The following is a 16,599-nucleotide window of genomic DNA, read 5'->3' on the forward strand; positions in this document are numbered from 1 at the left end:
ATCACTAGCGGGAAAGGATAATTTCCATTCTCTGAAGCTTCTTGTCAGATACTGTGAACGAAGGAGATTGGGCATTCAACCACGATGAATTGTATAACGCCCTCAGTAAGCCTTCGATTGCTGGGCGAGAAGACTCTTGGATCGCGTTGCAAAAACGCTTTGCGGGTTTGCTTCGCGGGGAGTGAAGTTTGAAGCACCCGCCAACCGCTGTTGATCAATGATATGCATCTCATGATCGACGTCTGCTCTCCACGGCATCTTCTTCAGACGAAACACCTGAACTTCGCCATCTTCGTGCTCACTCTCGTCAGAGCTCATGCCATCTTTGCCCAGAGTCTCCACAAGGGATTGTAGATACGCCCATACAGCCTGGTCATCCTTTCCGGTCGCTATCCTGTCACTTAGCAGGGCCGACGTGACTTTCTTACGAGTTTCGAACTTCTAGAAAGCAACTTAGCATTCTTCAAGCCAATCAGAAAGATGACTAACTGTCGCCCTGCGAGTGAGGACCCTTGTGACCCGCAATCGCTCGTTGGTCTGATCCACGAGTCGGTCTCCTACATCTTTCATAGTCTCACGAGTGCCATCGTCAAGCACACGAGGCTGGGCTCTTCTCCAGGAACTGCGGCATTGATTGAATTTCTTTGTAATATCGTTTTTGATGGACTGAGGAGATCTTGTGGCCAATTGGTTCGTCTCAAACGTGCAAGTATACTGAGAACACAGAATATCGATTACTCTTTGGTTCCACTTGGAGTTGTGTGTGGTCGTCATATCCCAGTGCAGTTCGAGAGGGTCAGGGCCCGTGCCCAGTCCTTGCGTAAAGCACGATATGGCTTCGCTCGACGCAGTGACATGAAGCATATACTCGTCATCTTTCGCGAAATGGAATGCCGTGTAAAATAATTCCCGAACATTGGCCTGGCTTTTCATTAGCAATGTCAGCTGTGTTGGGAAAAACGTACCTTATTATTTCGGCGCTGAGCATCAGTAAAATTCTCGATAGGGGTCTCATGGGTTTTGAGTTTGGATCGAGCTGCCCTCGGGGGCGCTGTCTGCAGTAGAACCTTTGCCAGCGCCTCAACAAGCATGCCAACAGTGGCATTCTGGATCGGGACATCACTTAATAGCGAAGTCAGGGGAGGCGCACTAGTCTGAGGACCCTCGTCTCTATCAGAATCTGAACTTGCGTCAGGAATCTTAGGCATGGGTGATGTTAGATAATAAATATACGTGTGCGATAGAGACATGAGCTTACTATCGAAAACCCAACAATATTCGTGCATGTGGCAACAGGTCTTTTGCCTACAACATGGCGCCATGAAGGGAGGGAGGGAGAGGAACTTGCGATGTTTGCTTGTCGCATCTGGCTCTGTAAATATGTCAGGAAAGCTCCACATACGAACATGTCGGTACGCACATCCAATGAAGCTATCTTGCTGCTATACCCGGCAGCGAGGCGGGCTAACTCGGCTTCTTTCTCGGCCAACAATTTCTTTTTAGCCACGTTACCTTCATATTGAAAGAAAGCGTCTTGTTTAGCTAATGAGATATCTCGTTCTGTGCGCGCCTCCTGTTCTGCTTCACGTATACCCAACGCCATTCGATTCTGGCGCACAAAGTCAGGATATCGACAACATCATGGGGACAGAACCCTACCTGGAAGATGGCGAGTTCATTATGATGATTCTCATTCAATGATGTGAGGGCATCGGCTTTGCCACGCTCAAGGAATCCCTGACGTTCTTGATACTGCGCGATGACGGATCGCAAATTCGATTCTTGTGAGTTGGCATTGGCCTGAAAGTTAGTCAAGTATGAACACAGGAGATATTCAATGAGTATACCTGTATTTGCCGCTTGCGGAGCAAAAGATCGTGCTTGGAGAAGTGTAACTCGCGCACATCATCCCGCAGTCTGGACAACTGATCGACTTCTTTGAGGAATATTTTATTTGGCTGAATATTTGTTAGCTCAGAAAAGCAAAAAAGTACTCGATGACCCACCGGCTGGTCATCGTCATCCCTCTTCCTACGAGCAGTTCCCCAGGGGTTGTCGAATAAATCCATCCCGAACTCGTCGCCAAGTGATATAGCGGGCGATGATGGTGTTGCTGATGTACGAGGATCTAAACTGGCGGAGATAACAGGCTGGGGGGGATACGTATGCATGGCCGCTGCTGGACGACGCTCGTTAAGAGGGTAAGACTCTACAACTGGGGTGATGGGATCATTGTCTGCACCATCCGAAAAGAAATAAGACGTTAGGCGGGACATCTTGCAATTCAAATCATTCAGTAGCGCGAATTTTATCTGGAGAGAGCTCACCTAATGTCAGCGGCCGCGTTGCGGTGACCGAATGCGACAACAACGTTGTTAAACTCTATTTAATGATGTACAAGCAATCATAACACGCCTGAGTCATATTACACTCATAGCGCGTGAGTATTAGGTATTAGGTATCAGTCGTTTCAAATTGTTCTTCGATTATCGCCAAAAAAAGCTACATTATGCTTTCGTAGGTTATTTGTGTACTGTATTCTTTTGTCGCTGCTTCGCAGCGGTGTTTTTCAGCTGCATCTGAATTATATCTCCAATTGGCCAACAGCCATCATAATCATTGAGTTCTGTAAAGTGAGATAGGACCTCAAACGAAGTTAGCATCAAACGGAAATAGAAATTCTAGATGTACCTCTGTCTGGACTGCAACTATTGCGGCAGGTGTTTGAGATGTCTTGCTCTTGCTAGTGTCGCAGTGTTTCTGGATCGAAGCGTGAACGCACTCCTAATGTCATTAGTTTCAAGGGGATCTAATTACTCAAGTGCCAGCTCACCTTGAACGCCTTGAAGCGGCCGGAATCCCACTTGAGTGCTATTTCCAAGTTGTATCCACCACGGCTAGGACGTCCAGCCTCACCGTCTGGTTTGGGAATTTTTGACTCATGGGAAGCTATGGATGACAAAGAAGAACCAATTGACGCCTGACTGATCTGCTCTGCAGAAAATGAAACAGCCTTGGCGACTTTGGGGGTAGGCAGGCGAGAAAATATGGGTGTCACTGCACGAGACGGGGTAGTGAACAAGCGCGAAGGAGTGGCAGTTCGCCTCGTAAGACTACGAGGGAAGAAAACCATTTCTTCTTGCCAAGATATAGAGATGGACGTTGTAGTTGGACAAAACATCTCTGTGTGATACGTCAATAATGGGAGGGCTTCGGGAGGACCTTCAGGCTCATAAAAAGGAGCGACAGGCACGGAGGGTGAATGCATGACTGACCTGATACCCAACGGAGCCAAGAAGATGTTTTTATATGGGTGTTTAGCTCGGGTGTTGATCAGATGCCTACCAGGATAACGTTGTTAGGCAGGATGTCATTATTGATTGTCGTCCAGTTTGTTATGGACCTTATTGTGTCGGTCAGTCAATATAAGTCCTTCAAGATAACGATGGATGAACCCACTTTAATGCCTCCAATGTTTTTACTCCCCACCAGTCATTCCAACGATTATCGCCTCGAAGGGCGCCTTGTCGGGCATAAGAACGCCATCAATTGCTTAGCGGTCTCTCACAATGGCTGCATGTTAGCAAGTGGGGGTGAGTTCAATATGCACGATGAAATAGGAAGTAACTTAATGCATACCAGGATCTGACGGAATGAGGATTTGGGATCTTAAAAGGCGAGCTCAGCTCCCAATCCCACCTCAAACCCCAGCCATTCGAAACCCAGCGGATCCAGTAACTTGCGCGTGTTGGATTACCCGCCATGAGGCAACGCGGGAGACATTATGTTATGGCACGGGACTCGGTTTCATAGGGATCTGGCAGCAGCAGGGGGAAGGTTTGCAAGACTTCGATGCAAAAATATCAAGGAGGGTTGGAACGGGTAAGGAGATCATGTGTCTTACATGCGATCATACTGGCAACGACACTCGAATTGCGAGTGGGACGCGCGACAGACGCATTCAAGTTTGGGCGTTTGACTTTAAGGGACCGTTAATACCGATTTTCAGCGTCGAGCTTGCTACTACCATTCCGCGCACCATAAATTTCAACCGTACTGCAAGTAGAAACATATTAGTCTTCGGGATGTACGATGGCGAGATGTAAATGTTCACACCTACCTGATTACTCTGCATCTAATATCCTGTGGGCCATTCTAGACATACACTTAGGGGCACGGATGGCGCCGTCATCGCTACAAACAACGCCGGGCCGTTAATGTAAGTGATATTGACATCAATCGTTGATAATCACTTACCATGTCACTACAGCGGGCATGCTTCTGTAGATGCAGGCCAAACGCTGTTCCTGATGGACAATGTTATGAATGGATTTAGCTTACATCGCCTGGATGATGCAGTGTGTATCCGCACCTATAATACCAACCCAGTCAAGACATTTCCGAAGCAGGTTGTTTTTGGGGGGAAGGCTACCCTCGTGGTTGGGGGTAGTGACACAGGAGTTATCTATGTTTTTGATAAAAATGAAGGGACACTGAAACAGGTCTTGCAACATGCCGATACAGGCCGAGTACAAACTGTGACGGTGCGCTATTTACATGAAATTAGAATTTTAATCTGACAGACAAATGTAAGACATACGACGGCATACACCGCAGCCTGATCTTCGGAGCAACGTCTGTAAACGACGCGGAACCAACCATCTCCATCTGGTGTCGCAAACAAGACAGTGTTGCAAAGTCAGCAGATAATCGTCCTCTATCAGCGCTGAAGAGCTTCGTACGGGGAATAGTCCAGCTAGTTATCGCAATGGGGATGATAGCCTGTGTGAGTACTATCGTCAGAGACAAGACAAGCTGACCCACTAAGCTGCAGGTCCTCGGGCAATACAAAACATTATCGTTGGTGTCGCTGGGAAATGTCTGGCAAGAATATTCAAAGTTCGGGGATCGACCGCAGGACCTGCCAGATGACGTTCGTCTCTTACTAGAGAAATATATCGAGGATCGGAGGGGCGGAGTCCTTGAGAGGGCACAAAGCCCGGTGGATAATGGGAATCATGACGAACCCGTCAAGTCCATCATATTGGGACGTGAAAAGTTGCGTGATGATTCTAAGGACGTGCACGCTGTGATTCTTCTCGGAAGTTAGATAGATTCTGATATGGTGAATAAATCTACGCACAGTGTATTCGATTCAGATCGATAATCGGGCACTACACGTCAATAAGACAATTTGTAGGCACCATCTGTCCAGGCTTAGCCCCTATCATTAACAGCATTAATATTGACATTTGGTTTCTATTACTGCGCTCAAGTCGAAGTCAAAAAGCGCACTTTATGTCGAGTGTTTTATTCTAAATTGACTACGGCGCGCAAAGTGTAGTGCTAAGGTCTAATTCAAAGTTACCTTCGACTACACTACTACAGTATGGAAGGATGAAGTCGAAAAGAAAAGAAAGCTTATGACAGACGCGGGTTAATATACAGAACGACTATGAGATTCAATCTCAGCCCAAAATCATACTCAGCGCCCACGGCTGGCTGCGGCCGACTGGGTTTGAATTCGTAGTCAAGTCCATACTCAGCGCCCACGGCCGGTGTCTTAATAACCGAGGGTCTTATATAAATACGTGTAAGAATGTAATGACACCACAATTACACTGGATAAGACTTCTTGCCAGTCCTCGATTAACACGGTCTACGACTTTTCTTCTTTCGTGGTAGATAATGTGTGAGTTCTTGGGAGGCTCGCTAAACCAATCAGTCAGATTAACTTAGCCGGAGCTTTATTATCTCTGATTGAAACTATGGGATTGTCTAGGATATACCGTCTAGACACTTGAACTGGTTTCCTGAATATACGGTTAACTGTTGAGAAGCTGGTCTCAAATGTGACTACGTGGACCAAAGCTCGTGTTGGTCAATATACAAATACCTGGTGAGAACGCTGGTCTCACAAATAACAACAAATGACAAATATAAAACAATGACAAATAACAACAATGACCAAAGCTCGTGTTGGTCAGTATACAAATACCTGGTGAGAATGCTGGTCTCACAAAATAACAATGGTGACCAAAGCTCGTGTTGGTCAGTAAACACTACGTGGTGAGAACACTGGTCTCACAAAACTGGGTTTCTATCGCGAGAAACTTATGTAATCTCAAGGGAAACACTTTCCCTGCACTTGCCTGGACAGTTCTTACAAAGGAAATGGGCTTTGTAAGCAGCAATTTGTTCAGACTGAAGCTTCTTAGGTGAGAGTTCAATTTGCTCAAGAGGGAGATTCTTGAATGCAACAAGTGGGAGATCTATTTTTTGGGGGAGAATGGGCTCTCCTTATATACATTTTGTGTGGGAATATTATGTAAGTAAAAAGGTGATGTAATGACTTCAGAATGTGGGAAGAATATTCCAAAAACTGGAGCAGAATGTTCTAGCAGGTGCAAAAGAACATTCCAGAATATTCATGGTGGGATAATGACATCATTCTGAGTCACTATGAGTCATTATGAGTCATTGGAATGTTCTAGCAAATTCCATGGAACATGACATCATTATGACATCACTATGATATCATATCTTTCAACCAAAATACCTGCAGGAGTGTAGGTGAAGTCCTATGACATCATTATGACATCATACCCTGTAGGTACAATTTTATGAAGCATCTGATTAGTCAGAGCATCCTAATAGAAAAGTAAAGTAAAGAAACACTAGAGAAAACAACTCAGAAATAATAGAACAAATAATAGTACACAATACGCGGGCTTTTTAGATAGGTTTTTGTTAGGCTTTGAACTTTTCTCTATGGGTTTCTCTAGCCAAAGTGAATAAGCCAAATGAAAGGCAATACATTAACCTTCATTTTGCTTCTCATATCAACTAGGTCATTATGTGATTCCCATCTCACATATGACTTTTCTTCAAAACATGGTGGATTCATGAATCACTGAGGGAAAACTGAAACTATTGGACCAAGGTTTGATACCAAGGTATGGGTTGACTAGTCTGAGGACTAAGCTAACAGACTTTGTCTTTTAGGGGGATACCTAGTAGTCATGTCCATGCATGATTCCCAAATCATGCAGGACACCGGCTGCGGCCGGCTGGGTTTGAACTCATAGTCGTTCTGTATATCAAGGGCGTCCGTTAATCAAAATTCCCTTTCCGAACTCTAGGTACACGCAAGCGATAGTATAGAATAGGGATTTAATTTCTTATATTAAGCGCTACTTTATAATTACTGTTGCGTACACTAGTTACAAAGTATATGTGGGCCAGGCAGGACTTTTGTTCTACTAGGTCTTAGCACAAAACATTGGAGGACCACAGTGTTGTCTCCGCGATTGTCCTGCATTTGCTAAGCGCTTCCACATTAAGTCGTTCACTATAAATACGGCACCTGTGCGTTAACATCTCTTCTTTCCGTGACCCACTACTCAATACGCCTATAGATAGTACGCCTATAGATTGGTAGGATAGGATAGATACAATACAGAATTGAGCACTTGCATTGTAAGCGTTCCTGTTGCAACAGGATTATATGTTCAATTAATTGATATCAACTACAGGATGTCCAAACGAGCGGCATCTGAGTCTCATGATGACGAACCTACCTCGAAACGCATCAGGAATCATGAAGGTTAGTTGTTGCATCATGTCGTCTGTGTTTATTCTAATGCAGATAACAGGGACGAGAGCGCCATCACCGCTGGCAGATCACGGTGCATGGCGCATTCTGGAGCAGTACCTCACTACTGATATGACCTACCCTCAGATGGAGGCGGCTTTTGCCTCGTACTTGGGCAATCGATACGACGCAGATGATTGGAAAGAAGCTCGCGACGCGTTGTTCTCCGGCGACGATGATAACTGCCTCGCCTTAGCAAATCTTCTCGCCTTGAAGGCCAGGCATATACCCCAGGGCGCCTCCAGTACATCGACAGTCGTTACCCTGCGGAAAGATTCTGCAATATCTACGGCTGCCCCGAAGGCAGCGGTTCGCTTGAAAAGCGCACGCGTCCGAAGAGTAAGAAATATATTCGTTTTATAATGACATATATACTAAACCATACATGTAGCCAAAAAATCCCTTTATCGACGATGAGGCATCTGATGACGATGACGATGATGTTGAGGAGGAGGAGGAGGAGGAGGAGGGGGGAAAGCTCGCAGGTGGAGGGTGACGATGGCCCTTCTGTGCGGTCATTGAACGTTACACGCTTGCCAGGACCTTCATCGGCCAAGGATAAGCTATCCGCAGCGATCGATCACATCTTTGACAGGTACGAAAACGCCCCAAGCACCAGTCATAGAGCGGTCTCGTCCTCCGGCGCGGTCCCAAGCAGGATGTACCTTCTCCATGTTCACAGTGAGTCCTTATTTTAATTACCTAGCATCGCACTGAATGTATCCCAGGATCTGCCACGCAACGTGTCGCTGAACATCTCAGGAGCAATGGAGTAGCGGTTACCGTATCGCCTTGGATACCAGGCCAGCTCTATGCTGTCTCAGATAGCCCTAGAACGATTGCGACAACGCTTAATTTACTCTCTTCCTCCGTGAAAGATTATACTCACATCTCGGAGGAAGAACGAGCAGCGGTCGAACGTTCACGCTCTACACTTCCCAACCCCGGGTGGGTGAAGATCACACAGGGAAAATACAAGGGCGACATCGGCTATGTCTTCGACCCCAAACAATTAAACGACTTCGTCACAGTATTGATTCCCCCACGCGACTTCCCCTACGACATGCCTAAGAGATCTGTGGCGCTGCTCGACCGAGCTCGCCTGCCGAATGACAAAACAGTGTCTGACATTCTTCAGGATGATAAAGTCGTGGGATGGTCGTACAAAGGAGAACGATACTACATGGGACTTTTGCTGAAGAACTTTCGCCGCGACGGTCTGGAGCTGGTCGCCTCCCCTCATGCTAACGACATTCGACTACATCTCCAGTCCGGGTGGGATGTACCTTTCTTCAAGAAAACTCTGAAGACCTTCTCACTGCAGTTCTTGCGCGTTGGTGATTCGGCCAGGCCTATCACAGGAGAAGTCTGTCAAGAAATTGGCACGGTCGTTTCGACAAACCATGCGTCTGGCTCCGCATGCTTAAAGTTCATCCTCGATGGGCATGGGCAAGAACTGGAATTTCGACTCCAGGACATTGAGCGTGTCTTTTGGGTTGGCGACACGGTTCGAGTCGTAGCGGGCGCTTACGCAGGTCTGGAAGGGCACATCATTAAGAAGTCTGAGGACTTGTTTCACGTATGTCAAGAAGCCACCAATGAAGAGGTATGATTAAATATAACATCCTGTAAGCCTGTCTGACATCACATAGGTGGAAGTATCGAAGTACTATCTAGATCGTCGTCCTCTAACTCACGTTCTTCAATCCCGGCTGCCAATGCAGCCAGATTTCGACCCTCTCCCCGAGCCCGAATCTCTTCAAATCGGGGACGAGATAGAAGTATGTGCGGGAGAGTACATGGGGAAATGCGGGAATGTGGTGTGGTTTCCTATTGGGGGGACTACGCTGTGGTTCCGAGCTGAGGGCAATATCGAGGATGAGTTGATCAACGCCCCCACAGCATTTGTACAGCGCATTCGTCCCTTCAAGACTCTCCAATTTACCAAGGAAAGGGGTTATGATGTTAAGCCCGGAGACGTCGTGATTGTCGCCCGTGGGCCAGAGTTCCAGACAAAAGGGGTGGTGCAAGCCGTGGACTTCGCAAATGCGCGCCTGACCCTGATTTCTGAGGGCGATTACTCACTCGTAAGTACTACTCTTCTCAAATTGTGCGTCTCTAAGATATGACAGGTTAACGTTCCTATTGGATTTGCCATGAAATTATCCAACGTGAACCCGGATTCATTTCGCGACATCATCGGTAAAGAAGTCTTTATCATCGGAGGTGCACGGAAGGGCTACCGAGCCACGCTATACCAACTCGCTCATGATTCCTGCTCCGTTTCTGTGCATGGGCAAGCGCGCACTACGGTTAAACGCGAGGACGTTGCTACTAGGTGATCACATTTTGTATTGTTGTATTGATTTTTATTAACGACTATTTAAGATACGGAATGAGGTTAAACGGTGCAATACTCGAAGGTCCGGACATGATCTCCTTCTGCGAGATGCAGAAAAAATCGTACATCATGCCGCCATGTCGAAGCAAGACCCCTCCACCTGATCCCGTAGTCCCATCCAGTTCTAGTATGGATCCCAGCTCCAGCGAGTGGTCCAACTGGTCCAGCCATAACAACCATGATTCGGCGGATGGCCTTGGTGTCAAGACATACGACCCCTGGGTTGCTACTAATGCAGAGGACATCGAGGACGCCATCGCAGATATAAAGGAGAAGTCCCGAAACGGCAGTGAGTCTCTAACGTAGACTTGTCAACATTTGACTTATTTCATTACAGGCCCGTTACCTTGGTTGATGAACAAGGAGTTTGCGTTGAAGTTGACTCGTCATCACGTGGTGCTTAAAGTATCACCAAGTTTCATGGGAGGCAGACTGCATAATCGCTTCGTATCTACGGCCTGTCCTGACCCGTTCTGCGGTGAGAATGGACCCGCACCTGATGGCTGCGTCGCGGTATTTTGTACATCTAACGGTGCCGGAGCCGCGCTTCAGCACTATCACATCCCCGTCAGTGATCTTAGTCCAGCTCCACCGCGCAAAAAAAAACCAAAAGTGTCTCGTCCTGGATGGCGACACTCGTGGTGAGATCATGACTGTCGCGAAGTGCAACATGAAAAAGAATACTGTTGAGATTGCGATTACTGCTAGGATTAGCTTCACTTTGCGATTCGATCAGATATGCCTTGTGGAGGAAAGTAGATTCCGATAGACACTTATATCATACTCTTGCAGACTCAATGTACTCTACAATATACTCTACAATATACCCAACATGAATACCCAACGAGTGCCCGATGAATGCCCGATGAGTGCCCGATGAGTGCCCACGTCATTTTTCTCGTGTTAAAAGTTCACATTTTACGTTCCCCATTTTAACTTGCAAAAAATTTGATTATGCTGCAATCGGAAAATGTACCTAGTTACATGAAATTCTGAGGAAAACTTTCCTGCGCTCAAAACTTTGTACTTTATGGCGCTCAAAATGGTACATAAAATGTAGAATTTCACCTGGGATTTTGGCACACATCCAAATTTTTTATTTTTATTCGGTCAAAATGTATAGTCAAAACGCCAACTTTATCACTGACATTTTGAAACCAATCTCACATAGTGAAAAACTCCCAAACCGCCCGTGTGTCGTTGACTCAGTGGGTTCAAGGTGTCTCGTAACCGACTTGTATGCAGCCCCCACTCTACGCCCGCCATAGCAATTGTCAATTTGAGGGCGATTTGCTACTGAGCTGAGGGGACTCACCGATGGGGTTGTACAGTTTTTCATTTCCCAGGCTGAGTACTAGATACTGTGAGGCGAGAAGAGCGCCGTGAGGTGATATTTGAGCACACTTGCGACCATGTCGGAGCAGATGGCGCACCATTGAAGACTAGTGAATCAGCTATCGAACCTCCGGAACATCCTCCGAGTAGGTTATTTCGTGGCTTTTGAACCACCTCGGACTTCATCGATCATCGATAGTCTATATAGAAAACGAGAGAGGTAAGTTCAAAGTCAGAACCAAACAAAGGCAGGGTGCCACGGTTATTAGTCAGCACGAGTTGCGACTTTGTTCAACTTGAACCAAACTCGAACTACTTACTCCAGTACTTTCAGACCAGAACTCATTTAGCTGGTAAACTGGCGCATCGGAATGACCGTACTAGTATCAGGTCGTAGAAGCCTCACCAACCCAACTTGACCCATGCATCGCTCTCCTCTCGCAAATTCCTAATTTGGGTTTCAGTGCCTTTCAAGGCATTGCAACGTTCCACCTAGACTCGTAACCAGTCTGACTATGCACCACTCGAGTACCCGTGGTAGTATACGCCAGACTGGTCACGAGCCTACGTTCCACCAAAGACCAAATGTACAGTTGCTTTTGTGAGAATCTGTGACTAAATCTGAACTTTGCAAGATCTTGTAGTTTACTGATTAGTGGCTGAGCATCGCCTCATTCTGTGGATCTGTTATCGCTTCCTCGACTCCAGCTTCAGTGGCTCTCAGTACGCACTCAGTCTTAACTTGAATGGTTCGTGACAGGCAAGTACTTTTTGTGGGCCCTGCACACCCTGCTCGTGGGGCTGGCCAGACTCACGTCAATCGGAGCCTATTCCTCTGTCGCTTCCGAATCCTCATTATAGGAAGAGCGAATGCAGGCAAAACTACCATTCTTCAGACGGTCTGCAAAACATGGGAGAACCCTGAGATATACGATAGCTCTGGGGCAAAGTTAAATGTGCGCAACATGGTGCTAGTAGGAGGATGGTAGTTGATTGACTCATCGAGATCAGATTGATTCCACCGTTTTGATGGCATCGAGGGAGGTAACAAGTATGGGCTTTTAATTCGCAACGTGACCTGATGTGTTCTTAGCGCGGATCGCATGATATCGATAATGAAATGGTGTTTGGAAGCAACCCAAGGTATGTCTTTCACGATTCACGTGGTTTCGAGGCAGGCGGACGCTCCGAATTCGACCTCGTGAAGGAATTTATCGCGAGGCGGTCTCAGGAAGAGCATTTAGAGAATCGGTTTCATGCCATATGGTAACTTTTCACCTTGGTGGCGTGAAATAGCTCACTTCTTTGACATAGGTACTGCATTCCAATGGATGAGAAATGCAGATGGTTCACAGCGGGGGAATCCAATTTTTTCTCTCAGTGCGACACTAGAAACAGTAAGCCTTTGGATCCCACTAATTGTTTGCGATCAACTCATTTCGTTGTTCACAATTCTCAGTTCCAGTGATAGTATTATTCACGAAGTTTGACGCCCTCCATGACGAAGAATTTGCAAAGCTGAAAAGTGGGGGAGCATCGAGGGAGGATGCGAAGAAACTGGCTTCCAAGAATGCCATGGAGTCATTTATGAACGGGTCAGAACTGAAGTCTCTATATGACCCTGCCAACATTCGTTACCCGCCGAAACGTCACGTATGCCTTGCTGGTACGTTGTTTGATTATCACTTTGAAGTCAACAGGGCCGCTTATCTATGTTTGACATCCAGACATGAATGAGGGTGGTGCAGATTGCAGTCCACTCATCGAATGCACGGCTGAAGCGCTGGATAATGAAACACTCAAGCAGTTAATAATCTCAACTCAGCAGACCAATTTGGAGCTGTGCATCAAATACGCGGTTGAAAGGCGGCTCCCAAAACATTGTTTGAGTGGCAATGACTGAATTTGACTTTAGAACACTTGCAGCACACCTCGGTTCTGTTCAGACAATCTCCATATCGGCGGATGATCAAGGGGAAAAGCTGATAGCCAACCTGGCTGGCTGGCTGGCTGGTTTCCGCATCCTTCAGTGAGATGCTAATTTTCAAAAATCCTCACCCGCTGATGTTGGTCGGTTTTTGCAGGCTGTACGTCGATTAATCCTCTTTGGAGCCTGCGCCTTGCTGACCTCAAATTTACTGACCCAATGACAGGCTGTGAGTGTGTTGATCCTTTGCCGATCTCGGGGTTTTCTGACTGACGAATTCCTGATCCTTGGCAGAGAGTGAGTGTGCTTATTTTTGGTAGAGCTCGGGCCATGCTGACTAAAGACATTTCGGATCTGATGACAGACTGTAAGTGTGTTGATTCTGTGTCAACCTCGAGCCTTGCTGACTGATGAAATTACCGACCCGTTTATAGTTCGTAAGTGTCTATACTATACTCTGTCAAGGTCGAGCCATGCTGATCGAAGAAATTGCTGATCATTGATAGGATGTGAGTATTGTGATCATATCTGTCGGGTTTTAGCCCCTGACCAGAAAATTCACCGATTGCTACAGGCTGTGAGTGTGTCGGTTCTCAGTGGAGCTCGAGCCATACTGACTATACAAATTGCCCATCTGATAACAGTTCGTGAGTTTGTAGATCCTCCTTTGAGTTCGGCCCCTGTTAATCCCAGAAATTGCTTATCTGTCTACAGTTCGTGAGCGTGCCGATTCTTTGTCAAGATCGAGGCATACTAACCAAAGATCTTGCTGATCTATTGATAGGTTGTGAGTGTAGAGATCCTCTGTCGAACTCAGCCACGCTGACCGAAGAATGTGCTGATCATTGTAACAGGCTGTGAGGTGTGTCGATTTTCGAATCATGCAAACCGAACTTAAAAGTTTTGTTGATCCGATGACAGGACGTGAGTGTTTTGACTTTCAGTATGGCTCAGCCATGCTGACCGAAAAATTGTATCCTCCGATGATAGTTGGTGAGTGCCTCGATCGAGTCACGGTGACCGAAGAATTTATTGATATGCTGACAGGAAGTGAGTGCGTTGATTCCCTGTGAAGGCCGAGGTATGTTTACCGAAGACATTAATATTGTGGATCCGATAACAGCGGGTGAGCATACTTTCTCTGTCCATCTCAACGTTTGCTCATCAGAGAAATTTGCCATCCCATCGATAGCGAGTGAGTATGTTGATACTATGTTGAGGTCGACACATGCTGACCGACAAATTTGCCGATCTGTGATTAGGAAGTGAGTGTGGTGATTCTCCAGCAAGTTCGCGCCGCGCTGACCAAGGAAATGACCGATCTGATGACAGGCCGTGAGTGATCATTATCATCTGTCCAGTGTCGACTCTCGCTGACCGTAGAAATCGTTGGTTTGTTGACAGTTTGTGAGTGTGTTGATCCTTAGTTGACCTCAAGTCTTGCTAACCAAAAAAATCGCATATGCACGCTGGTAGCTCGTGAGTTTTTTGATTCTTCACAAAGTTCGAGCCATACTGACCGAAGATTTTAACAATCTGTTGATAGTTGGTGCGTCTGTTTATCCCCAATCAAAGTTCGAGCTACGCCAACCAGAGAGAGTTTGTTGATGCTCTGACAGCCTGTAAGTGTAGTGATACTTTGACCTTGGCCATGATAACCCAAGTTATCCCCAATTTGTTGACAGCTGGTGAGCGGTTTATTTTCCATCGAGGTCGAACTACACTGACCAAAGAATTTATCGATGTACTGATAGCCTGTGAGCGTACCGATCCTCTGTCGAGCTCGAGTCATGCTGATTGTAGATGGATGTTGTTAATTCATTGATAGTTGGTGAGTGTTCTTATCCTCCAGGAGGTCGAGCTGCGCTGACCAAAGTTTGTTGATGTGCTGCAGCCCGTATGTGCGATGATCCTCTATCTCCTGTAAGACTCATTGACAATATTCCGAACTTATCGATAGTTGGTGAGCATGTTGATCCTCCATTGGTGTTGAGTCATCTGACCGAGGTGCTGATAGCAAGTAAGTGTGTTGGTCCTGTGTGAGGTTTAGCCATGTTGACAAAAGTAACTGTGGATGGAATTATGGCATGCGGTGAGTAGCCCGTACCATGCTGACTGCAGACATTGCTGACCCAATGATTAGGTTGTGAGTGTGTTGATCCAGCGCCTACCTCGCTCCATACTAAATAAAAGACATTGTCAATTTGTTGACAGTTGGTGAGCATCTCGCTCCTACTGCGAGGTCAAGCTATGCTGACCAAAGATATCCCGATCTGGTGATAGGGTGTGAGTGTGTTATTCTTCATTTAGGCCGAACTATGCTGACCGTAGAATTTGGCGACCCGTTGATAGGATGTGAGTGATCATCTCTCCAGCACCACTCTTACTCACCAAAGATATCGATGTCACCGATGCGTTGACACTGGGCGAGGGTAACGCCTTCGTTAGACTATCAGCAATCATCTCTGAGGTGGATTTGTACTGGAGTTCGATCTTGTTTGTGTCGACGAGGTCACGGATGAGATGGTAGTGGACGCGAATGTGCTTGGCTCTTTCGTGGAACCTTGGATTCTTCGAGAGTGCAATACTGGACTGGTTGTCTCCATATAGGAGTGCGGGGTCGTAGAGTTCAGGGTCGAGGCGGAAGTCATGTAGAAGCTGGATCAGATATAAGGCCTCGCGTGAAGCGTCGATCGATAGACCGATATATTCGGCTTCCGTGGTCGAGGTAGCGACCACAGATTGCTTCTGCGACTTCCAACTAATGGGCCCTCCGAAGAGTTGATAAACATAAGCACTGGTGGACTTGCTATGTCCCGATCTGCAGCATAGTCCGAATCCGAGTGCCCAACGAGTCCCTCGTTTGACGAGCCGAAGATAAGTACTAAATCCGTAGTTCCACGAATGTACCGGAGAAGATGTTTGAGTTGACGATGATGGTCGATACTGGGATTCTCCATGTATCGGGAGAGGCATGAAACTGGGTAAGCGATGTCGGGGCGAGTGGTTCGCATAGCGTAGTTGAGTTCCCCGATAGTTCGGCGATATGGGATTGACGCAATGGCGTCCGCTTCTTCACTCGTTGGGGGGCGAGTGGCCTTCTGCAAGGTTATCCAGGTGTCATAGGCGTACTGACGGGATTGCACAGTGTCATGCCGGCGTTTGAGAATCTTCTCAAGGTAAGCCTTCTGGCTAATGGTGAGGAGCCTCTTCTCTCGGTCGCGCGTAATGTGCATGCCAAGGAAGTGGCGAGCGGGACCGAGATCTGATAAGTCGAAGCGT

General features: G+C 46.8%; 3 protein-coding genes across 3 annotated transcripts; 1 reads left to right on the forward strand and 2 right to left on the reverse strand.

Annotated features, from left to right (window-relative positions):
* Positions 1–102: 102 nt before the first annotated feature.
* On the reverse strand, positions 103–2,276 carry DFJ58DRAFT_849888 (uncharacterized protein; the record flags this gene model as incomplete). The annotated part of the gene is made up of 8 exons (XM_041393731.1): positions 103–441; positions 490–921; positions 966–1,199; positions 1,259–1,372; positions 1,421–1,609; positions 1,660–1,800; positions 1,848–1,958; positions 2,007–2,276. 8 exons carry the CDS (start codon positions 2,274–2,276, stop codon positions 103–105), a joined length of 1,830 nt encoding a protein of 609 aa, XP_041234791.1.
* Positions 2,277–2,584: 308 nt separating this feature from the next.
* On the reverse strand, positions 2,585–3,268 carry DFJ58DRAFT_738994 (uncharacterized protein; the record flags this gene model as incomplete). Its single annotated transcript, XM_041387019.1, has 3 exons — positions 2,585–2,626; positions 2,692–2,784; positions 2,834–3,268. 3 exons carry the CDS (start codon positions 3,266–3,268, stop codon positions 2,585–2,587), a joined length of 570 nt encoding a protein of 189 aa, XP_041234792.1.
* A 4,268-nt stretch (positions 3,269–7,536) lies between these two features.
* DFJ58DRAFT_738996 (uncharacterized protein) lies at positions 7,537–10,700 on the forward strand (the record flags this gene model as incomplete). Its single annotated transcript, XM_041387020.1, has 9 exons — positions 7,537–7,606; positions 7,656–7,993; positions 8,046–8,139; positions 8,195–8,335; positions 8,383–9,260; positions 9,307–9,741; positions 9,787–9,992; positions 10,043–10,344; positions 10,393–10,700. 9 exons carry the CDS (start codon positions 7,537–7,539, stop codon positions 10,698–10,700), a joined length of 2,772 nt encoding a protein of 923 aa, XP_041234793.1.
* Between the last annotated feature and the right edge of the window lie 5,899 nt (positions 10,701–16,599).

Source organism: Suillus subalutaceus, assembly GCF_016647625.1.
Source record: "Suillus subalutaceus strain FC151 chromosome Unknown DFJ58scaffold_595, whole genome shotgun sequence".
NCBI classification, from domain to species: domain Eukaryota; kingdom Fungi; phylum Basidiomycota; class Agaricomycetes; order Boletales; family Suillaceae; genus Suillus; species Suillus subalutaceus.